This window comes from Stylophora pistillata, chromosome 8 (genome assembly GCF_964205215.1).
Source record: "Stylophora pistillata chromosome 8, jaStyPist1.2, whole genome shotgun sequence".
Lineage (NCBI taxonomy): Eukaryota > Metazoa > Cnidaria > Anthozoa > Scleractinia > Pocilloporidae > Stylophora > Stylophora pistillata.
The window spans coordinates 32,265,075-32,288,129 of NC_142526.1; the positions used below are offsets into that span (position 1 = coordinate 32,265,075).

General features: G+C 38.7%; 3 protein-coding genes across 5 annotated transcripts; 2 read left to right on the top strand and 1 right to left on the bottom strand.

The window, feature by feature from the left end:
• The first annotated feature begins 14 nt into the window (after positions 1–14).
• Positions 15–4,613, top strand: LOC111328878 (uncharacterized). The gene is made up of 5 exons (XM_022933418.2): positions 15–282; positions 719–747; positions 1,669–2,133; positions 2,405–2,535; positions 3,864–4,613. The coding sequence occupies exons 1-5, from the start codon at positions 39–41 to the stop codon at positions 4,363–4,365; spliced, it is 1,371 nt and encodes a 456-aa protein (XP_022789153.2). The 5' UTR covers positions 15–38; the 3' UTR covers positions 4,366–4,613.
• A 1,759-nt stretch (positions 4,614–6,372) lies between these two features.
• Positions 6,373–18,694, bottom strand: LOC111329757 (uncharacterized). 3 transcript variants are annotated; one of them, XM_088729466.1, is made up of 3 exons: positions 10,958–10,973; positions 10,014–10,127; positions 6,373–7,798 (listed from the first exon to the last, which is right to left on the bottom strand). In XM_088729466.1, exon 3 carries the CDS (start codon positions 7,778–7,780, stop codon positions 6,797–6,799), a length of 984 nt encoding a protein of 327 aa, XP_088585592.1. In that variant the 5' UTR covers positions 7,781–7,798; positions 10,014–10,127; positions 10,958–10,973; the 3' UTR covers positions 6,373–6,796. The 3 variants fall into 3 exon arrangements, with proteins under 3 accessions (XP_088585592.1, XP_088585590.1, XP_088585591.1); XM_088729464.1 differs by lacking the exons at positions 10,014–10,127; positions 10,958–10,973 and adding an exon at positions 18,553–18,694; XM_088729465.1 differs by lacking the exon at positions 10,014–10,127 and having other exon boundaries at positions 10,958–11,083.
• On the top strand, positions 18,580–21,720 carry LOC111329749 (G protein-coupled receptor 157). Its single transcript, XM_022934517.2, has 3 exons — positions 18,580–19,206; positions 20,117–20,302; positions 20,815–21,720. Exons 1-3 carry the CDS (start codon positions 18,580–18,582, stop codon positions 21,112–21,114), a joined length of 1,113 nt encoding a protein of 370 aa, XP_022790252.1. The 3' UTR covers positions 21,115–21,720.
• Positions 21,721–23,055: the final 1,335 nt, after the last annotated feature.

Below are 23,055 nucleotides of genomic sequence, written 5' to 3' on the forward strand. Positions count from 1 at the left end.
GCACGGCATTATGGGTTATTTTCTTAATCAAAATCAACATGGCGGCCGCAGTTCCATTTAATGTTGTTTTTGGAATTAACGAAACTCCTTTAACTCGGGCTCTGGAGTCGAGACGTTTTGACGAAGCCCTAGAATTTATCGAAAGCCGTTATGGAATGTGCTTGGATGAGGGATTTTACCAAAGGATTCCACTTTTTATAGTTCTTTCAGGTGAAAATTCTGCGGTGGATGGAGAAGCCATGCCGATTCACTTGAAGATCGCGCGACGATTAATAGAAAGAGGTAAGATTTGTACTTTGCGGAGGAACTCTTCCATAAAACTGCCAATTGTTACTATTACTTTCATCAAATATTGACTGACAGTACCGTTTACTTATAGAAATTGACAAAGCCAAGTTAAACTTGCCTTGTTAACTATGTTCTCCAACGGGCTCTGGGCGGGTTTCAGTTACTTTTAACAGCTCGGTACAAGCTACAGTTCGCGATATTATTTAGCTTAACGCGACTAATTTGTAGAAAGATCCCTTACCTCCACGGGCATACTACAATTTTCAAATTTATTTGTTTCCATAGCAACAGCACTTAGATCATGCTTTAAGCTCCGATAACTAAAAAAAAACAACTTGTATTATTTCGAGGACTGTCATGATATAGCAACTTCAAGGTCATCTGTCCTCTGTCCTCATTTTGCTCAAATTCTTTATTTTTTTCATTTAAGGTGCAGATCCAAATTTGAGAATTCCAGAGGTAATGAAATTCAAGGAAGATTCTTTTGCACAATTTAACCTTAGCTAATATAATACTGTGAATGTCAGACAACTCGCCCCCTGGACAATTAGCCCCAGACAACTTGCCCCCGATCTTCAGACAACTGGCCCCCAATATGAAAACACTTATCATTTATGTTATGTTGGACAAATAGACTTTTATGCTCATTGACTAATAATTTCTTGAAAGAAGAAAAAAGTTTGTTTTTTAATGTACATTATGAGACCGAGACTTACATTTGTAGTGATATTTATTGTAATGATTGCGTAAACAGCATTAACTTCAAATGTTATAGTTGGATTACAAAATGGTCACTTTCATGTGTTTACATGATCATTACAATCGATCACTACAAATGTTAGTCTCGGTCTTTTAATATACTTTAAAAAACAAACTTTCTTCTTCTTTCAAGAAATTATTACTTTATGTGCATAAAAATATAGTTGTCCAATGCAACATACGTGTTTTCATATTGGGGGCCAGTTGTCTGAAGATCGGGGGCTAGTTGTCTGAAGATCGGGGGCGAGTTGTCTGGGGCTAATTGTCCAGGGGGTGAGTTGCCTGGATACCAATACTGTATTATCACATGACCCGGTCAGCCCTGGGTACACAATCCAACAGAATACCGTAGTGAAAGCTGGCATGTGTAGGTCTTAGAGGGGTTGATGTGAGCCAACTTATTGACTGAGTTTGGTCGCAGGCCAAACAAGAAAATATTTGGTTCTCATTCATGACACTCAGACCTCACTGTGCTCGGTCCATACATCATGACCTCAAACCAAATATTTTTCTGTCCAGCCCTTTCACTCAGTTAATAAGTACATGGATTTTTCTCTCTGTATGGACAGTTTTTTTACTTTTTTTGGTTTTTACAAAATAGTGCTGGTTTTTCCTCTTTAGACTTGTGGTGCAGAATACATGGGGCCAGGAAGATCACCACTGGAATGTGTGGTGAACTTTTACAATCTTGTTACAACCAACAACAGTTTACTAACCAAAGAAGCTGTCTCCACATACAATGCTTTATCTCTGAATGGAAAATGCATAAAACAAACAGCAGACCTAGTTGAAGAACTGGTAAATGTGGCTTGGTTTTTGTTAGGCCATGGAGCTCAAGTTGATGTTAGAGACATAGAAATGAAGACTCCACTACATTCAACACTATTAAGATCGCAAGATTTACGTATGGCACAGGCCTTATGCGACAGTGGTGCTGATCTTATGGCTAGTGATTGCCATGGTAACACACCCCTTATGTCTCTTTGTTGTCCATTGCCATGGCGAGATGGTATTGAGCAAGGACCTTGTTTCAATCATGACATCAGTGAAGCTGTTCACTTTTTGTTATCATTTGAAAATGTGAAGGTATGTTAGTGTTTCTGAACTGTTTGCATTTTTCTGGTATATGTAAGAATAGGTTTAACTACCACAGTATTAATGAAATGACCTTTAATGGCTGAGTATCAGGTCATGAAAACTAAAAATTATCACAACAGCAAATCACAAAATATCACTAAAAGCTGATGAGAAATAAATATTGAACCAATCATAGAGTCTGAAGCATATGAAAATGTAGGTGATGAAGTCAAATTTACAGACGAATACAAAATTATGTTTTTCTATTTTTCTAATCTAGATTGACCACTGTGGAATTCACAGTAGAACTGCTCTATTTTATGCCATGCAGTCTGGTAACTTTAAAGTTGCTAAGATTCTTCTTGATCATGGAGCAGATCCAAGTTTGCGGGGCTTGGGACCTGATGGGAGGTAAGATAACAAGGCCGTTTCATTTTTAATGAGCTTAATTATTAACCCTTAACTCATAAGATCTCATTAGTAATTCTCCTCACTGTCTGCCATACAAGTTAACTGCCTCCCGGTTAGCTCAATGGATAGAGCGCTGGACTGTTGTGCGGGAGGTTGAGGGTTCGAGCCCTGGCCGGACCAACACTCAAGGTCTTAAAATAAATGAGAAGAATATGCTACCTTTCTATAACATCAAGAAATGGTTAGATATTCTAGTCTTCTCAGATAGGGACGAATAAATGGAGGTCCCATCACCTGCAGGGTTAGTGGTAGGTGACGTTAACTTCCCACACGCGAGATTACTGTGTGATGGATGTCCTCCCCTGGGGTGGGATGGGTGGGTTTGTTGTAGCTTTAACCTCGTAGGGGACCCATGTCCTATTGTTTCTGCTCCTGTACTTGGTACAAATCCTCAAATGAAAAAAATAATAAAATAAAAAATTTTGTAGAATTTGGTTTCAGACCATCTTTTAATCCCTTAATTGATATTTTTTTCTGTTTCATTTTCATCACTTTTTTGCTTGATATTTTATTGATATTGTAAGGGGAATTCTGTCTTGGTCACTCTTGGGAGTAAAGAGTAGATAAATATTTCTTTAAATTGAATTCCATGAAAATTCCACCCACAAGTAGCTAGTTAACAACCCTAAGTTCTATTAATAAAGGCTGATAGTTTCTAAAGAAACTGTTTGGGGCTGCGTCAGTGGAGGTAATGAAATAATTTGGATATATCAACAAAGTTGAAATAGTAAATCGGCCACCGTAACAATTACAAAAGCTGACGTTTCATCAGCTTTTGTAATCGTTACGGTGGCCAATTTACTATTTCAACTTTGTTGATATATCCAAATTACTAAGTTCTATTAGTTTAGCTCCATTCTTAGCCTCTCTCTTCTATTTCCTGGATGGGAGATACCTAAGTCTATTGAATAGAAATAGCAAAAGCAATGTAGAGGCAATGCTTTCTCTGACAGCCTTTTGAGTGTTTTTTACATTTCTTTTGTTCATGCACTGGTTAACAGGCTATTAAATCTCAACTGTTGATTAAGGGAAACATTTTTGGTGTGCATTTTTCAATCTTATCTCCATGGTAGCTATGATCTTTTTGCTCAGCATTGATAAGATCTCAATTTTTCACTATTGGTGCCAATAATTGAAGAAAGAAATTTATCGGAGTTGGTACCACAATTATCTCAGAGGGAAACCTTAGAGAACTGCTCAATGTTTTATAACTTAACATTTGCAAAACAGTAATACTTTGGTTACAAACTAATTTTTTTGAATCCCAGATATATTTCTCCCCTTCTGGCATCAATCATTCCATGGTCTGCGATTGGACGAAAGGACATGGCTGCAGTTTGCAGCAAACTTGCTCCACTTGTGGATAAAGGTTACTTTTCCACCAAAGAAATCCTACTAGAACTTTTGGAATACACATCTTGGGGGAGAGCAAATGATGTGGCACTACTGAACCTTAAGAAATTTGGAGTCAGCTTAATTCTAATGTTGTTTGGTCAGAGTACATGTAGATTGCGTCAACTGGCATCAAGGGTGTACGTTTGGAGCTCATTCACAGGTGAAGAATTTGGACTTTTGAATTCCAGCGAGGTAGCTTGTTTGGTAAGAAAGCAAAGTCTACCCACAGAAATAGTGACAGATTTTCAAATTGTCTTGTTGAGGCAGAAGATCTTAAATTCCCTGTCTGAAACAGACTGGGACTTGTGGGACATGGAAGAATTTATGTTGGATGAGAGCAGTGAATATGACGAATCAGATGATGAATACTGGTGAGGAATATTGTCCCATCCTGCCGACAAGGCCTGCCTGCCTTACCTGCAGGCTTTTGTAGTAGAACAGTGGGAACCCAAGAATCTGAGTGTAAGATTTGATGTAAAAGAGCTGAAACTTACCGCTAACGATGATCTTGTGGTCTCAGGGGCATTAGCAGGCCAGGCACCTCCATGGCTCATAACAGATACCAATGTAGTTCATTGTGGTACACTTTACAAACTATAATATGAGAGCTTATTTTTTTCAAATTTTCTTCATCTTAAGTGATATCAAGTAGGCGCTATTTATCCTTTCTAGACGGTCCATTCACAACACAGATTGTCTTCCGTTTCCTTCATGTCCATAGTGGCCCACACTCCAAAAGCCCTCGTTACTGGTATCTTCCTAACAGTAGAGAGATTAAGCATCGCGTTTACGTGAGTCGTGAACGGCAAGAGTGACCGCGTGACCTTGTTTTCCCGCCATTTTTCACGTCTGCCGGTTGCGCTTAGCCGTTTCTACGTGAAAGTAACCTGTTTCGTGTTTGCTGCGTACACAAGATTTTCTCTCCCATAGAGTTGAGGTTAATTGCCGGAAAAAGGACACTAAAACTATTCCTTGTAAGTCATACAAGGGCGCCTTAAATCCACCATGACGTGAGCTCACGCGAAGCTAAAGCAGCAAGGTTCACGCTATTTTGCGTGAAACGTGAAAGGACAAGGTGACGTTTGCCGTTTCACGTAAACGCAGTGCTAAATCTCTCTAGTGTTGAGCGACTCGGCCCCAGTCGCAGTAAAGCGCGTTTGCCCGATAATCAAAATGGCGCAGGAAACTTTCCAACTGAATCAAGACCTTCAATCAAATACCATCCATGCCCGGGAAGAAAGATTTCGAACCAAAGATATCAGTTACGGTGGTTGACTCTTACGGGACTGAATGACTGAATGAGTAATGAGCTCAGTATTAGCATATCTTTGAGGTGGAACAACACACAGTTACCACTGAATCACACATTAAGGTCTCTATAATAAAAGAAATGACCACCAAGTGAAGGAGCTCTTGATTTTTAAACAAATTCTCTTCGTCAGTGCCTTAGGAAATGTAGAGACAAAAACGGCGAACGCTGAACGTCGGCTTGTCGTTTGCCGTTCCGTCCGCGATGTTCGTCTGTTTAAGCTTCCCGACGACACGGCAGAACAAGTGTTCTCGTTCTCCACTCACTGCGACTAGAAAAATGGATACAAAGAAGTAATGTATTTTCCGCTTGAATTTGAACTCTATTAGCTTTACAAGCAGTTCATATCGAAGTAAGATGATAAACGCAGCTTAGCTATAAAAGCAAGCGATCAAAATGTAGAAATAGTCGGTAAAAATTGGCTGCAAATACTCACGTTTTCGCGTTCCCTACAGACGTGAAAAATGTCCTCGAGTAGAAACGGCAAACCCTCTGCCGTTCGCGGGAAAAAAATACGTGGTGCTTAATCTCTCTATTATGGAGAGAGAGCGGGGTAAAAAGGCCTTACACTCCGGCTTTGACTTGATCTCATTTTCCTTAGAGCGGCATCTAGGAAAACTGAACGCAAAACTTCAAATAGAATAACCGAGAAAAAAAGATGTAACCGTAGTTTCATTTCTACGTGTTTGGTTACCTCAAAATATGGTGTTTTAGTTCTCGCTTGTGATTTATTTGATCAGTGAAGCTCTTTCAAACAGAGAAGTAATGCTGATAGTTCCAGTTGACGTTAGTTTCTTGCGAGATTGAAACGAAAAGTTTCTTATCTGACCACCAGTGTAAAAGTGGGGATAAATAAGAGAGGAATAAACACGAAAGACCCAATGAGAACGCAAAGTTAAAAAAAGCGCGGGAAATTGACGTGACCAGTCGTGGTTGGTTCTAGTTTTGCTTCACTGATTGGTTGAAAGATTGGTGTGAGTTTCCTGGACCAATCACAATGTAAATAAGAGAAAAACCATTACCATTCCGAATAACTTTCGTCACTAAATTAAAAAGGAATTGCCTTAACAGTATCCAAAAACAACTTATATTTCTCTCAAAATAAGCAAGTAGTATAGAAATGGAGGTATCTAGCGCAAAACTTTTATCTTGTTTTTTATTTATTGAGTTTAATGCTATCTATAGTTTTATTATTGAATTTAATGTCATGCCAGCACATTTGGGTGGGTTAGAGGATTTCCGGTTGTGTCACAATAAATTTTTCCTGATCCCTCCACGAGTCTCTCAATGTTCCCATCATTGGCAGTTAATTGGAGGTCAATGTTCTATAGTCCCTTCCTTCTTATTATGTTGGCGACGACTGATCACCCCTCTGTTCCCCCCTAAAAGCATATGATCCCAGAATTCTCCACCCCCTCCCCTCCCCGGTGATAAATAATAACGGACCCCTGTACACTTGTATAGACTCTATCTAACTTATGGTTACGTATCCGTCGGTCAATCTTCGTACATAACTTTCACTTGATCAGGAAGGTTATCGGAGTCAAGCCATTGCCAACCGTAGTAGTTTGTCTTTGGGAACTTCCGTGGAACGTCGTAAAAGAACACATTCTTGTATTCTTTGCCTTTCTTCTGCCACTCGAGCCAAATTTTGTCCAGGAAGGAATGATGAGGGACTACTTCAGGCGCGTTTGCAGCTTCGGTTGTAAACATGGTTCCGCCGACATACCAGTGTATTTCGTTATGGTAAATTTCTCGTAGTATTTCTTCAAATTCCAGAAACTCTTCTACAGGCAGAGCTAAAGTGCTCTTCATATGTTCTTTATCTCCGGTGAGATGAAGGTAACTGAAATTCCTCTTTAAACATCCTCCTCCCCCAATTTTCAGCAGGCTCCATTTGTCCCCGCTAAACGGTCCATCGACAACGCACAAATTTGGAGTTGTTCCATCGCCGCCCAGCCCGTGCGCGCCTGGGCTCCAGAAGTCCTCTTTACCAAACCCTCCCCACCAGTGGTTGGCGACTCGACTCCAGTTCCAATAAGGGATGGTTACGCGACAGTCAACACGGCGCAGCAGATTTTCAAACTCAACTAACCACCACCGATGCCAGGGTAGGAAGATTTCCGGGCCTTCGTGAAGCAATTCAGTAGGGGTGTACATGATATGATAAGCGACTACTCCTCTGTAGTCTTTTCTGAAACTAGGATACGTTGAAACGATTTTGTAGGCGTCGAGAAAACGACGTCTTTCAAGGATGTCCATTTTAATGAAATCCTTCCTCACACGGTAACAGTTGACAAGTTCCCCATTTCGACATTCACAACGTTCTTCACACTCGTTTAAAACAAAGCTTCCTTCCCAACAGCCCCTGTTTAGATCCTCATAATTTGCTTGAAAAACGATATTTTCTTGTGTGTTGGCTTGTGCAATGCTCCAGCTGATCATAAAGTACGTAACAAACCAATGCCAAGCCATTGCCATCAGCCTTACCTCTGTAAACTTTGAAAAAGAAAAAAAAATTAATTGGCACGAAGTAAACGGGAACAAGTTCGAATCATATTTTCAAGCATCAGTTACTTCTTATTAAATAATTTGGATATATCAACAAAGTTGAAATGGTAAATTGGCCACCGTAACGATTACAAAAGCTGACGTTTCGAGCGTTAGCCCTTAGTCGGAGCGAATAGAGGAATTGTGGGTTGTGTGTGCTTTTAAAGGCAGAAAATGGAGCTACGTTATTGGTGTGAACATGGCAACGAGAAAAACAAGAATAAATTAGTTAAATGCGCTCGTGCACGATGCAAAACGTGTCCTTTCATTCACAACACTGATAAAATATCGGGGCCTAAACGATCCATTAAGATCACCAATCACTTCACGCGCACCTCCGCCAATGTAATCTATTGCATAACTTGCACTTATTGCAAAAAGATATACATCGGCGAAACAGGCAGAAGACTAGGTGACCGATTCCGAGAACACCCTCGAGACGTGGAAAGGAATGACAAGGACACATCGAAACCAGTCGCTAGACATTTTAATTTACCTAATCATTCTAAGCAACATATGGCAATCTGCGGTCTTTCCTTACACTTAGGTGGCAGGGAAAGCCGTAAAAATCTTGAACAAAAGCTCATCTTTCAAACCGGCAGTCTAAATCCCACAGGGATCAACGAACGCTTTTCATTCCACTAATTTATTCTTGCTTTTCTCGTTGCCATGTTCCCACCAATAACGTAGCTCCATTTTCTCCCTTTAAAAGCACACACAACCTACAATTCCTCTATTCGCTCCGACGAAGGGCTAACGCTCGAAACGTCAGCTTTTGTAATCGTTAAGGTGGCCAATTTACTATTTCAACTTTGTTGATATATCCAAATTATTTCGTTACCCCCACCGACGCAGCCCCAAACAGTTTCTTTCGAAACTATCAGCCTTCTTATTAAAGTTAATTTCATTTTTGTACGAATTAAAAAACAAACAAACAAACAAACAGAGAAACAAAGGAACTCAGCATTTGCGCATATTAAACTTTAAGGAACCAAAATAAGGATGTCCTTGGAGATAAATTTCAACATCTCTCGCAAAGGGTCTGATATTTAATGGATAGAATTCGTGGACTCCATGATAAAGAAGCGTCATTCACGAAACGAATCTTAAAGTGGCCGAAGTCAGCTGCACGTAGATCACGAAGAAGGAAGTGCGAGAAAAAGCCCGGTTCAGTCTTAATCCTTTCGCTCGCAGGAGTGACCAAGACAAAATTACTCCTTACAATAGCATGACAAATAATGAGAATAAAGAAAATATCAATTGGGATATTCCTAGTTGATCCAAGACCAAATTCTCAAAACAATATCATTTGAATTGCAAGGCAGAGAGTAAGGAGAATTACTAGTGAGATCTTGGGAGTTAAAAGGCTTCTTTTTTTTTTTTTGAGTTTGCTTCAAAACGTACTAAGTCCAACAACAATTACAAACTGCAGGTGAAATTGGCAAACTGTAATTGTTATAAATACTCTTTTTTTGTTAAAATCATTCGTGAATGGAATGACCTGCCCGCCAATGTCGTTGAGATAGGTAACTTAACACGTTTCAAAACAGCTCTTAAATTACACATGCGTATTTCTTAGGTTTTTATCCATCTTAGAGTTTATTACAAGCATACATTTTTAAATTTTATTTCTTGGGAAGTTTATTTACATAGGTTTAACCTCTTAAACTTCCTTTTTAGGGTATTATTAGTGTTGTTAGTTTCTTTGATACCTTAAATAAAGTATGTATGTCTGTATGTATGTGTATGATATTATTAAGTTTACAAGAGAAACAGAACTTCGAAAACAGTGATGGAAACAATTAATTCCGTTTTCCAATCTAAATTTTGTTTACTTTGCTGAGTCCCATTCAATTTATACTGTAGTTTGTTCTTTTTTTTTTTTTTTCGCATGATTGATTTTTGCTGAAACACATTTGCAGTTAATACGCCATAATTTATCAAAGCCAACATATCGATAAAGCTAATCAGAGATGATAATAAGTAACGCTTTCATTTTGCTTATGCCATCCTTTATCATAATTGATTGTCTTTGTAAAAAAAAATGAAAAAAAGAAAACAGGAAAAACAAAAAAAAAAAAACAAAAGCAACGGACCAAGAGACCCTCAGAGCTGCTTTGAATATTCAGGAATAAAGGCCTCCTTCTTAACAGCGGTTTTATACCTATTAAACTGTGTTGGCAAGACGAGATTGTTCAGCGTTTATCATCGTTGTTCTTCACCAATTGACGCGGAGTTATATGTTAAGGGAACACCCTTCAAAGGCGCACAGATAAGTCTGCGAAAGAGAAGCAGTGTACAGTTACCGTTGGAAAGATCCTTGGCATGAATGGCCATTTATGATGTTTGAGATAAACGCCCGAAGTTTCGCCAAACCGTATACATCGCCTTAATCTGGACTGGACATATCGATACCGCTGAAATACTGTCTCCCAGAAAACACACTAATATCGCGACAGATACTGTCATGTGATTACAGCCTACCCACGTTTTAGACTCATTTGTAGCGAAAAAGGTGTGAACACCATTTAGAACAAAATTGAATTAAAAGAGCAGTGTCCGTTGGTTAGGGCTTCGAAACAAAAAAAGGAAAGAAAACCATTTCTTTTTCCCATTCTCGAGTCTGTTTTCGCGACCGTTTAAGGGAATGCGTTAGTATGACGTTACTGCTGTTGAAAATGTACAGTAAGAGACCTAAAACTGATGAAAGCTGAAGAGCACTGAAAACCTTTATAGCTTGAGGCTCTTAGTTCAAGCTAGGTAAGGAGTGACTGTCTCATGTAGTCTTAAAGCCAACACAATAGCTGATAATTTTTCCAGTTACATTTCTCCACCGCGAGTGTTCATTTTACTGATTAACCAGCTAATTTTTCAGATCCCGAAATATTAAAATTAATTACGAAGTAACTTAAAGAAATTTAAGGAAAATGATGATTGAATAATTTATCTTCGAAGAGAAACGGGTTTGGTGCAGGCGAAACGCTTTGTTTGTTTGTTTGTTTTCACTACTAACGACAGAGTCTGCCTTAAAGCTCTAGATCTCAGTTCCAATCTTAATAAATAGTATCTTTGATCATAAAGCATCGTATAAAGATTTCTCGACCATACCTTAGAAACAACCACAGAGTTTCACCCGCAAAACGAAATTCTGCAAACGAGTACCGCCAACAGAAAGCTAAGGAAGTGTTTTAAAATGATTAAATCTGACACCTGCGCTTAACTTAACTGAAATAGCATCCATTTAAAACCATAGCCTGGTAACAGGAATAAATGAGATGCCAAATTGACAAGGCTATAATTTGTTTCATTTCGTACTTTACAGAGGGCAAGTCGAGTACTTTGAATCTGTCTGCAAAAGTTCTCCGTTGCAATTCAACACATTGGTCCTCATTTCAAATGTAAATTATGATGAAATTCAGTGAAAATTTGTCTGAAAAAAAGGGAAACTAAGTGCACTTCACGCAACGCATGCCAACTGTGGTCTAATTCTGCGTCGAGAGCTTTGAAAAACTGATTTGGCTTTGAGGCGATATTCGCACGGAATTGTATTTGTTCTTGTGTAAACATTTAGCACTTTTTCTTTTCTTGTCAGATGCCACTCTAATTTAACATTATACGTTTTATTAGACGCAGAAACTAATCATTTCTTTGACGTTAGATTTACGAATGAAAGTTTTAATTGTAATGAAAGTTTTTCTAATAGTACAGCCCTGTCTCGCTGGGTGCCTGGTAGACTGGCATGAGCTCTCTGAGAGGATTCGGTAAAGTGCGTCTGTTTGATGTGCAAGAAAACTCGAGAATTAAAAAAATTAAATAATTTCTTAGTCCTGTTGCTCCCTTGGAGCGTCTAGTAACCGCATCTAATAACATTCAACAACAAATATGCAAGCATATTTTCGCGAAGATTTGTGTGCTCATCATCATCCAAATATTTTTTACAAGGTTATTTTGGTTTTTTCAACTGAGTTGACAATGTAACTTGGAATGGCACCGTAAAGAGTTTAAAAGTCGACGTTTCGAGTGTTAGCCCTTCGTCAGAGAGCGAATGACAGAGAGCTGATGCTCGAAACGTCGGCTTTTAAATTCTTTATGGTGGCCAGTTTGCATTATCAACTCAGTTGCTAAAACTAAAATTACCTTGTGATACTCCCCCACCAACGCAGCAGTTTCTTTACAAACTTATCCCCCTTTATCAGCTTTTATTCGAATACTTTTTTTCTTTATCTACGGACAGCTTTTTATGTCCTCTGGTAGGGCGAGCACTTATATTTTGCTTTTTGTAACAGCAGCGAGTAAATTTCACAGCTTGAATTAAACTTAAGAAAAAAAAATGATTGAATCTTACGTATGGTTTTCCAAATTTGGGAATATTTCCCAAGGTGACTCAACAATTATTAGGTAGATAATACATTTGTCTGCGCTCTTTGTAGTTCTTCCATTCCACTGAAGAGGTTACCAGATGAAATCACACTGACAGCCTATACTCTAATGCCAGCTGTGCGTATTCCAGCTTCCTTTTTGTTTAATTTGAGTGCGAAATGTGTCCAAATGGAAGACAAAACAATATATTAAAGTGATCGTTATTTGATCCGAGATATTATTTTCTTTTCATTTGCCTTCCAGCTGCGCGACATGAAGAGGTCTTAGAATGCGCTCGAACATTTTCACGCTTGCTTTTAAAACGCCATAAAACGCAGCGTGGGTGAAAAACAGCTAAAAAGACTCTAAAGGGCTGGTTTTTGAAGTGTTTCTTTACAAAGAGTTTTCGTGTAAAAGCATTCGTCCAAACTATTAAAAATAAATTAGCATGGGTCGTCTATTGTTCCTTTGCATTAATCTTTTAGTAAAAGCAACTGATAAGTTTGTACATATTTCACAGTTGTAGTTCTTTTTCGTTAACTTTTTGTATGTGGGTAACTTTTGTTCTTTAACAAGAGCCAAAACTTAAAAATTGCTTGTCATTTAGAAAATTCGACTATCTTACCGTTTTCGCTCTTTTTCTTGCAAACTTTTTTTTTTTCGTGCTATCCACACAGTGCAATATTTCTCAAACTCTCCCATTCTCCTACCCATTTCTGTTTTTATAGTTTAGTGCTCTAATGACGTATTTGAAAATTTTTTCAATTTATTTTTTAACCGAAATTGAAAGTAACGGTGGACCGGTAGAAAAATAATTACAATTAGTATTAACTTTTAACAACTTGTTTATTCGACAATATCTGCTGTCGGAGAGAAGTTTTCTCTTTGAAAGATTTTACTTGTTCTCTCCAAAACAGATAGAATCGTGTTTTAACCTCAGTGTTTCAAAAAGTCCTAAACATGCCAATAGCATCTGTGACCATAAACTTTTCACAAAGATTTTTACGGCTAAAAAAACTCGGGAGGAAGATTGCCGGAGAGGTTGTCCCTCGCAAAAGGATGCTCAACAAGCTTGTTCCGACGACAGAAGGGTTTGGAAATATTCAAAATTATAAAAAATCAATCCACGACAAAAATTGCACCAGACTACACTTCCAAACTTAACCCAACTGTAAGCTTTCCTGGATTTGTTAATGAGCGTTATCCTCAAACTTTCATTTCTTCCGAAATAAGCGTTCACCCTCCGATCAAACTCATCAAAAAAATAAAGGGGACCGCATTCCATTCGCTCTCACGTTTCACCTTAACCACGCAGTTAAATTCGTTATTCTTAGAAACTTTAAATTACTTCAAAACGATCTAGACACTGGCACTATCTTTTCGTAATCTCCACTTATTTTATTCAAATGTGACAAAAACGTGGGCAACTTTTTAGTCAGAAGTTCATTTCAAACTAATGACCCCGGCCGGAACCCGGAAATTTTAAATGCTCTCGCGCACAATGCAAAGCTTGTCCTTTCATTCACAACGCTGAGAAAATATCGGGACCCAAACGATCCCTTCATGTACATCTCCGCCAATGTCATCTATTGCATAACTTGCATTTATTGCAAACAGATATACATCGGCGAAATAGGAAGACGATTAGGTGAACGATTCCGAGAACACCTTCGCGACGCATCAAAACCAGTCGCTAGACACTTTAATCTACTTAATCATTCTAAGCGGCATATAGCAGTCTGCGGTCTTTTCTTACATTTAGGTAGCTAGGAAAGCCGCAAAACTCTTAAACAAAAATTTATCTTTCAAATTGGCACTCTTAATCTCATAGGTATCAAGGAACGCTTTTCATTCTTCCAATTCATCATTCTTGTTTGTCTCGTCACCATGCTTCCTACCAATAGCGTAGCTCCACTTTTTGCATATAAACACACACACAACCTGCAATTTCTCCATTAGCTCTGACAAGGGGCTAACGCTCCGGAAACGTCAGCTTTTTAACTCTTTAAGGTGGCCAATTTACAATTTCAACTTAGTTGATAAAACCGAATTATCATGAAAAAGAAGTTTGGATGTTTATTCATAAATCATTCTTCCTTGTTTTCTTTTATGGAAATGGAGTCTAACTCATAATAAATGCTCTATGCTGGTTGTTAATTTGCGATACTCTACAGGTTTTAATTTCTACCGAGTTGAGGGATTTTTTATTTGTTAGCCCCGTCTCGCTAATGGTAAGCTGTAATCATTAATGAGCCAGTTTTTCGTTAATAAAAAATTGCAAACCACGACGGCGACGGAAACAATTACGAGGCAACGAGGACGTGGCAAAACAAAAGATCAGACAGTAGCTCAGCACGTACGTTTTCAAACTTTATACATTTCTTAGCTGTCCTCTGCAAAAGCGTGAAATCACTAGAATTTGCGTGACCTGAGAACGGAACTCCTGCCTGCAAGTCATTCGTGAAAACTTTCCATTTGAAACTCCACGGCCGCTCACATGTATTATGATAAAGTTGAGGTGAGGCGCCGTGACAACAGACGGTAAACACGTTCAGCCATTCGCGAAGTCCTAACTAAATATACAGATTCATTTTTTTAATCGACGTCTTCCTTCGCGTTGCTGTTCTTTTTTAGTTTTCGCTAGTGCCGAGCCGCAGTCGTCAGCCGGGGGGATTTGAAAGGAAATTGAGCGTTGGGGAAGGGGGAGGTGGAAGGGAAATCTGTCGCCCTTGTTGCGCATTGGCTGGCGTAAAATTTCATTTTTGCCCCTTCCCTCCCTACCCTCCATCCTCAATCCAATTTTTTTGAACCGACCACTCAAGCTACCGGTATTTTACAACCCGAATCGTGGAGTCACGCAGTATGAAACTACTTCATAAATATGCAACAGAATGCACTGGACTGAAAATGGAATACAATGAGACCATTTTTTTTTTTACATTTAGCGATTTCAATCGTGATTATGCTAAAATTCACCAAGCCGTGACGCTAATTCTAATAGATTCTTTGATTTAGTCCTTTTGCTTCAACTTAATTTAAAAATCACCCTCATGTCCTTAGTCAGTCTTCTACTCAAAATCCAACTAATGTATGCCCAAGCAATTAATAACGCATATGACACAAAAAACTAGTTATATTTGGTGCTATTTCTTTTATTTTACGCGCAAAGGGTCCATTTACACTTAAACTATAAACCTTAAAAATGACTGACTCCAGATTTCTCCTCTCCCTATCACCTTCGAATCAAATAAAAAGGTCACGCGGACAAAGGAAATGACCGTCGATTTAAAAAGTGCCTGACTATAAAACAAATCAAGTTTTCATCGGCAGAACCATTAGAAATGTGAGGAGAACAGTGTAAAGAATATAAATACTAATGTTAGGTTATCAAAGTTTGAGCTATGAGATGATTTATCGAACTATGTTTCACTGTAAATTTTTCTTTCCGAACGGAATTTAATTTATCCTGAACACACTGTGCAAGGATGTACCATGTGGACTATCTCTAACTGGCGTTTTAGATAAATCATTGCCAATTTGTATCCGCTTCTTTCAGTCAGCATGAACTAAATCTGAGGTGGTTTACCTTAACTAGATAAAAGATTTCAAAAGATGTGGGTGTGCGAGAATTTATGGGATCCAACAACGTTTCGCCAGAAATTTCAAGAAGACAAAATAGTTTGTGAATTGAGTATTCAGTCAAAACAACTGAGGTTCTAGAGCAAGTTTTGGGAACCTTTGATATTAGTTTGATTGTGATCACAACAGAGGGTCTCGATAGGTTAGCCGTAGCCGTAAAAACCATCGCATCATTGAGAACCTCTTAAAATTGTTGGGTTAAACTCTAAGATTTAGAATTCAAATTACTTTAGTCTTACTTCTTGGTTCAGCTAAATGTATTTTATTAAGCTGCTTACCTTTTTTTCTTGGTGGTATATCATAACCTGACTAGCGGGCTGAAAAATATTTTGAGCATACGTTTCTTCACTCTGTAATTAACTCATTTAACATAAAATCAAGACCGTATCTGATAAATATCTTAATTACCATAACTCACTCTGTGAAGCTTGAAATGTTTGTTGCCTTTTTGTCTGGATGAAACAAAAATTTAATGGGGTGATACAAAGAAATCAGGAGAAGGAAATTAGATTGTCATTTTTTTTTTTTATGGTACTGAATCGCAAAAAGATACCTACTCCGTGTTAAGTTAAAAAGACTCAATTAAAAACATAGTTTATATAAGCTTTATTGACCAAGGGTGTGGTCAAGATGGCTGGATACCGGAAGAGTTCTCGGATCATAAAAATGCCCAGGGCTAATGTCAAGCCATCTTGGCCGAAAAAGCTTAGTCAATAAAGGACTTATCATATTAAAAAAGAAGATTTCACTTTAATAGGAATCAAGAATGATTTGTTTATTTCGAGATCCGGGAAAGAAAGCCAACTGTGTTGGTCATACAATAAACCCATGAGGGTCAGTTTATTTTTTTCTCTTTGTTTTAACTGTCTTCTGCCGCTTTTTGCGACTTAATTGTCCGACATTTTCTTTGAGTTATGAACGTGTTTTGTAAGTCTGCCTTACGCCCTGTTTGTCCAATCTCGTTCCCAGGGGATGTGAGAATCTGGGAACGAGATTGCTTTTTGTCTTGCGTACATGCGTGGGATCAAAGCGGGCAAGATAGGCCCATCTTGCTTACTCAGGGAGCCAATTAGAACGCAGGATTCGAGTCATATTGTAATTTCTACCAAAACCGTATGGAGAATATTATGGGGAATATGCATAACGATGTTTAAAAGTAAGGGGTTTCCCTTTTCTGACGCAAAGGACAAAAAAAAGAGAAAAAACCAAGGGGCAATAAGCCACAATTTTTCTTTAAAAATCTACAACTGATCTGAGTAGGAGAAAAAGTAGATGTAGAGAGTATGGGTGTAAAAACAAACTCGTGGCTTTAAGATGGGCTCGATTTCCGCCGCTCTCTCGAGTCCGGCCCGAGGAACGCGGGCTCCGGTTCCAGAGAAGCGACTGGTAATCGAGCCTATCTTTAGCCATCAGCCGCTACCAGCGACTGTTAGACAAAGCCAAGCTACCAACATTGTATAATAGGAGACTGCAAGACATATGTATTTTAATGTATAAGTTTAAACATAATTTGTGCTCGCGGACTATTTGTAATATGTTTTTGACTAACAGCCGCACTTACAGTTTACGGGAGAGAGATTTTTATCCACCAAGATTTAACACTCTAGGCCCAAGACTCTGGAGCAAGTTATCAAATAAAGAAAGATCGACCGTCAGTCTCAAGCAGTTTGAGACCCAGGTACGCAAGCTTGAATTAAGTAAAATCTTAGATGGATGTAGTGCATGGCTGCAACTTTGCAATTCATAATTTTAATTAATTTTCTCACCGGGTTTTCCTGTATATTGTTTGAAAATATCATTCAGAACTATGTCGATTATATATTCATTTTAGATAGTTTAAGTTAGGTGTCCCTATGAGCATTGGGGATTCCCCATTACTGAATGTAATGGACACAGTAAGAAAGTCGTTATTAGTTTTAGCGGTCAAACGTCAAGTATGCGTCAGCGCATCAATATTGAAGGCAAACATGAAAAGCAAACAATAACACGCAGGAGTAATGAAATAGATAAATCGAAAATTTTTAAGTCTTCACGACTGAATCCAAAGTTTTATGCACCACGTTTACTACACGTTCGCGACTATAGGTTAAATTTGTCAATTTTTTCGCCTAACGGCTTAACGTTTTAGCCATTTGACGGTTATCATTCAACTCCACTAACAACATTGTACTACCTGTGTACTATTGAAAACTGCGGTCTTTGTTTACATTATTGTAAAATATTTCACGCGCTCCAAAATATACAATAATTTACTTATTAATGTGACACGTTCCTTGAAAATCGTTTGCTTGTCAGCCCTGAAACTGTGGCGCCACAGAAATAAACAAACACAAGCAGGCAAGCAAACCAACAAACAAACGGAAAGTTAACCAAATTTGGGAAAGGACTTCATTGTAGAATCTTACATTACCATATTTGGTGTGTAATAAGCGGACGGGTACTACTTCCGGTTCTTACGTCGAATTACCAAATAGAAGGCTGTTTGAAACCTTGCTTAAGTGCCAAAATTGGCAATTTATGAAACCACTCATTGCATAACCTTCAAAACCAACTAACCTAAAATTAGTCGAAACTTCGCAGATAAAAATAGACACGTCTCAATCAAAGGGAGGATCGGTACCTTCACGCCCACTGTTCGCCTTAGAGGTCACGTTGCTAGCGCGTGATTCCTTTAATGCAAAGAGTCATTATCAAAATTTAAATACCTCTCGTTAGCGACGCAGTGAAGAAACATGGAAGCGTCGTCGACATCTCAGACGCCAACCACGGCACTGAACTTTGGAGACATTGGAAATTCCCTCGTTAACCGAACTTTAGTGACTATCACGTGCTTTTTATCGCTTCTAGGAGCCTTGTTAATCATCGTAACATATATTTTCTGGAAGGATATGAGGTCGTGTTCGAGAAAAATATTGGTGTACATCTCCATCTCCGACAGTGTTGTAGCTGCAAGTTACATGTTCGGAGTACTGCTACCAGAAAACGCAAACTCCACCGCCTGTGTCACTCAGAGTTTTCTCTCCACCGCCGCGAATCTCTGTTCCTTCTTCTGGACTCTCTTCATGGCCATATATTTGTACGCAGCAGTGGCGAGACAAACTCCTGCATATAATTTTCTTTGGTTTTTCCACGTGATTGCTTGGGGTGTCCCATTGTTTATTGTAGTTCTGGCCTGGGAGAGGGGCGCCCTTGGAAATGACAGAGATATCTACAGCTCTGGTTGGTGTTGGATCCGAGTACGGGATCATGGCAACGATGATGTGATATGGATGTTTGTAACAGACAAATTTTGGGAGATATTAGTCTTCGTACTTATCTTGATATTTTATGGCTTACTGAAGTGTCATATCCGCACAGAGGTAAACAACAAACCTATTGACCGAACCTACGTCATTGTAATCAAGTGCATTCGCGGTGATTGTTTTGATACTGAGCTGCTGATGCCATCAAGAACAAAACTGTTAGAATTTCTTAGTGACAGTTTTTTAATAGATCATTTCTCACCCGAGATATCAATACCAATTCTCCTTCCTGTCTACCTCAAATCTCTCTTAATTTCAAACCTGAGAATTTGGTGTCAAATCAGGCCATACCTCTCAGGTGATGTTTTGTTACCTTCTCATCACCCTTCATCGTAACTCTTCGAGTCTCAGGAGTGATTAACAAGTAACTTCTCCCTATAACATCTGTACATTATCCAACAAACTAGTAATGAGAATACTCAAATTTATCAGGTAGGAGTTTTATCTTGATCTAGCACCAAATTCTCATAAATAATATACAAGGAAATGTGCAGCAGCTAGAGGAGAGAATTCATGATCAGATATTGGGAATTCAAGGGGAACATTATAATTTTTGTGTTAGTCGAGGTATCTTCTTCATCGTTCTTTTGAAGTGAAGGGGTGCCGTGAACGAAAACTTAAGTATGATGGACCTAAATGATAACCGATTTCAGGTTACATTTTTTTCGGCTGATATAGTATGATATAGTATTTCGGCTGTGGCAAATTGATAGCCGCTCTTGTTCATCGCCATCAACTGTTATTTCTAATCCGCTCACTGTACCAGTGCGTGACAAGCACGCAATCAGTGCGTTACGATATGTGACGTGACTTCGTCACACCATCTGCAGCTAGATGTGTCTTTTCTCTTGTTGAAAATAATCGTGGTGGTAAAAATGATAATTTCACTTCAGTTGAACGTTGCCTCAGTCATTAGTTCAGCACACACAGCCAATAACAAACACTTCTTTTATGCTTATTTTATTAGGTGAAAATGACTCAATGCCGCTCTCTGGAAGAAGCAAGGAAGGCTGATAAACAACTAACACTTGTTCCCATAATTTTTCTATTTTTGCGATCCTGGAGTATGATTCGTTTCTGTATTTACCTGGCTTCATCTGTACACCAATCCCAATCATTACTTGGTGCTCAGGAAATTTTGATTTATTTTCAGGTAAGTGTGTGGTGTATCTTTTTGTGAGTTGATTGAGTGGGAAGAGTCTTAGCCCGCAGGACGCTCGTTTCTTCGCCTGTGAGAAGATCTGAGACGAATCAGGGAGGGGATTTCCGAGGATCTGGCACTAATAAGTGCTAAGCCCCGTGCAGACCTCTCACGGGCTCGCTTTGTCCTAGGCCCCATTCTTTTCTGCTAATAACACAGGCCTGCTCGCAGGCTAAGAGTCTCTGGTGTTGGAAATAAACCTTATTATATTTAACACAGTACAATAGGTCGAATACCATGGTGGCTCAGGTAATCGAAATTCTGGAATTGCGCCGTACAATGGTTCGGTGATTGATAAATAAGAAATAAATGATTGAATTGGTCGACTTACTCTTCAGTATAATTTGCATATATCAACATATATCATGCATATCATGCATATATCATTACTCTTCAGTAGTTTCATCCATGTTATCTTTCTTTTGAAATGATATCTATCAAAGATCAGTTTAATTTGATTTCAGGGTGTATGCAACAGTGCTCAAGGCTTCGTCAACTTTCTCTTTTTCTGGTTATTTACCAAGAAATTCCAGAGTAATTTGCGAAGAGTAGCATACAAATACTGCCGATGTCTGCGGGACAGATATGCATTCATTCCTGGAGAGTATTTAAACGCGAAATACTCAAATAACAGCCGTTATTCACAGTATTCAGACACGGAAGAGACCTCTGCGATATTTAAAACATCAGACTTCTACGGTCCAAAATATTCCTATTACACTGTAAGTTTGTTAACTTCGACTACATCTAAGTTAACACGTTAGGAACCAAGGAAGGAACGGAAGGTTTGTCTCTTTGACCTCATACAGTGATGGCGAGAAATTTTCAAAGGCATTCGCAACGCATTTTGAGGGCTTGCATCTAACTAATTTTCTCACGAAAAGTGTTTTGAATTAGTTCCTATGATATGTAAGCAGGGTTCGACTGATTACGTTTGGGCCAGATGAGATTGAGATCGTGATCACAATTTATAATTCCTGACATGCAGCCTCGTTTCCAAGCTCAGTTGTTTACCTATTATGTTTTACGACGAAAAGCGAGAAATTAGGAGCTCGGTGCTTCTTGGAATCTAATCGTGCTCCGTGTAATGTCAACAGAATATGTTTAAATTGAATGGTTATCAGCCGAAATATTGTCTTCTCGTCGCTAATTTTTTTTCTAAGAATGGAACGAGCGTGACTGAATAGATTACAACAATACTCGATCAGATTTTGAATCCATTTTGTTGCTATGCGACAAGATTAAGACGTTATTTGATGTAGCTCCCTTGTATCAGGGGTTTGAAGCGCCAATGCACAAGGCACATTTACGCTAAATGACAGCAAACTGTATATAGAGAAAGAAATCAAATAAAGGGAGCTCAAAGACGATCGTTTGTAATCCACGTTGATATCAATAAATTCCCCTGGGCTGTTGGACTAGGTCTTGTAATTTTCTGTATCTAAGTACACCGTACTTTCCATCATTCATCTAGGATTCGAAAGGAATCTATAGACTTAGCAAACGAATTAAAGGGCCAAGCCTCTATTCATTTGTCCACCATTTTGATTTGCCGACGCTTGAACGACTTTCAACTTTGTGGTCAAACACTGTTTTCGCGTTTTGGCTCAACATTTGAGCAAAGTCTCAGGTTTCAATCGAGTTTTTGTGAAAATAAAGAAAAGAAGAAGACGCAATTTATGTAACAATGTTTCGAAACAAATCCATCGTTTTCTTCCAACAACTGTGTGCATTATGAAGCTTGGGGTTACGCGGAAAGGCTGTGCCAGGAGGTAAGTTTGTTAACCCTTTCACTCCCATCAGTGATCAAGACAGAATTTCTCTTAACTACATCAATACAATATCAAGCAGACAAGTGATGAGAATAAAGAAAATTAGTATAATTTCAGAGCTGAGCAAAGAGTTTCCAGCAATCTGATTGGTCGAGCGGTTCCTTATATGACGCAATACAAGCCGCTCCACGCGGTTTATATAAAATGTTCAAATGAAATGTTAATAAATGTTACTAAAATGTTATGATTTTTAGAAATTTCTCTGTTGTTCAGCTTTGAAATTATACTAAAACAATTATTTGCCTCAGGTTCGGTGAATATTGTCGAATAATCCCCGAGACTTCGTCTCGGCGATTATTCGACGAAATTCACCTCGCCTTCGGCGAATAATTGTTAAATATCAATTAAGGGATAATTAGTTGATCCAATACTTAAGTCTCTGAACTAATGTTATAAAAGAACAGTTGTATGAATAAGGAGAATTGCTATTGAGATCTCGAGAGTGAAAGGTTACACGGAGCGTGCCAGTAAAGGCGCCTTACTAGGGTTTAGTAGCGACGAAGTCAGGTAGAAAAAAAGAAGGAAATCTGGGTCTGGTAGACGAAAAAAAGAAGGAAGTTTGGGTCGAGTCGCTACTCGACCCAGACTTCCTTCTTTTATCGTTCCGCCGCTAATCGTCGGAGCGAATGGGCTAACGCTCGAAACGTCAGCTTTTATAACCGCAACGGTGGCCAATTTACCATTTCAACTTTGTTGATATATTCAAATTATCTCCCTAATACAGCCTTACGTAACATATAGCAAGCAGGTAATGAGGCTCAAACTGAACAGGTGGAGTTGTTGTCTTCATCTAACACAAAATTCTCATAACTAATTTACGAGGAAATGTGCAAGAGCTAGAAGGAAGAATTAACAATCAGATCTCTTTTAACA

Coding starts and splice junctions, on each gene's coding strand:
- LOC111328878 (XM_022933418.2), top strand. CDS start 39: ATGGCGGCCGCAGTTCCATTTAATGTTGTTTTTGGAATTAACGAAACT. Junction 2,134..2,404: donor TATCATTTGAAAATGTGAAG/GTATGTTAGTGT, acceptor TTTCTAATCTAG/ATTGACCACTGTGGAATTCA. Junction 2,536..3,863: donor GGCTTGGGACCTGATGGGAG/GTAAGATAACAA, acceptor TTTGAATCCCAG/ATATATTTCTCCCCTTCTGG.
- LOC111329757 (XM_088729464.1), bottom strand. CDS start 7,780: ATGGCAATGGCTTGGCATTGGTTTGTTACGTACTTTATGATCAGCTGG.
- LOC111329749 (XM_022934517.2), top strand. CDS start 18,580: ATGGAAGCGTCGTCGACATCTCAGACGCCAACCACGGCACTGAACTTT. Junction 19,207..20,116: donor AGTGTCATATCCGCACAGAG/GTAAACAACAAA, acceptor TTATTTTATTAG/GTGAAAATGACTCAATGCCG. Junction 20,303..20,814: donor AAATTTTGATTTATTTTCAG/GTAAGTGTGTGG, acceptor ATTTGATTTCAG/GGTGTATGCAACAGTGCTCA.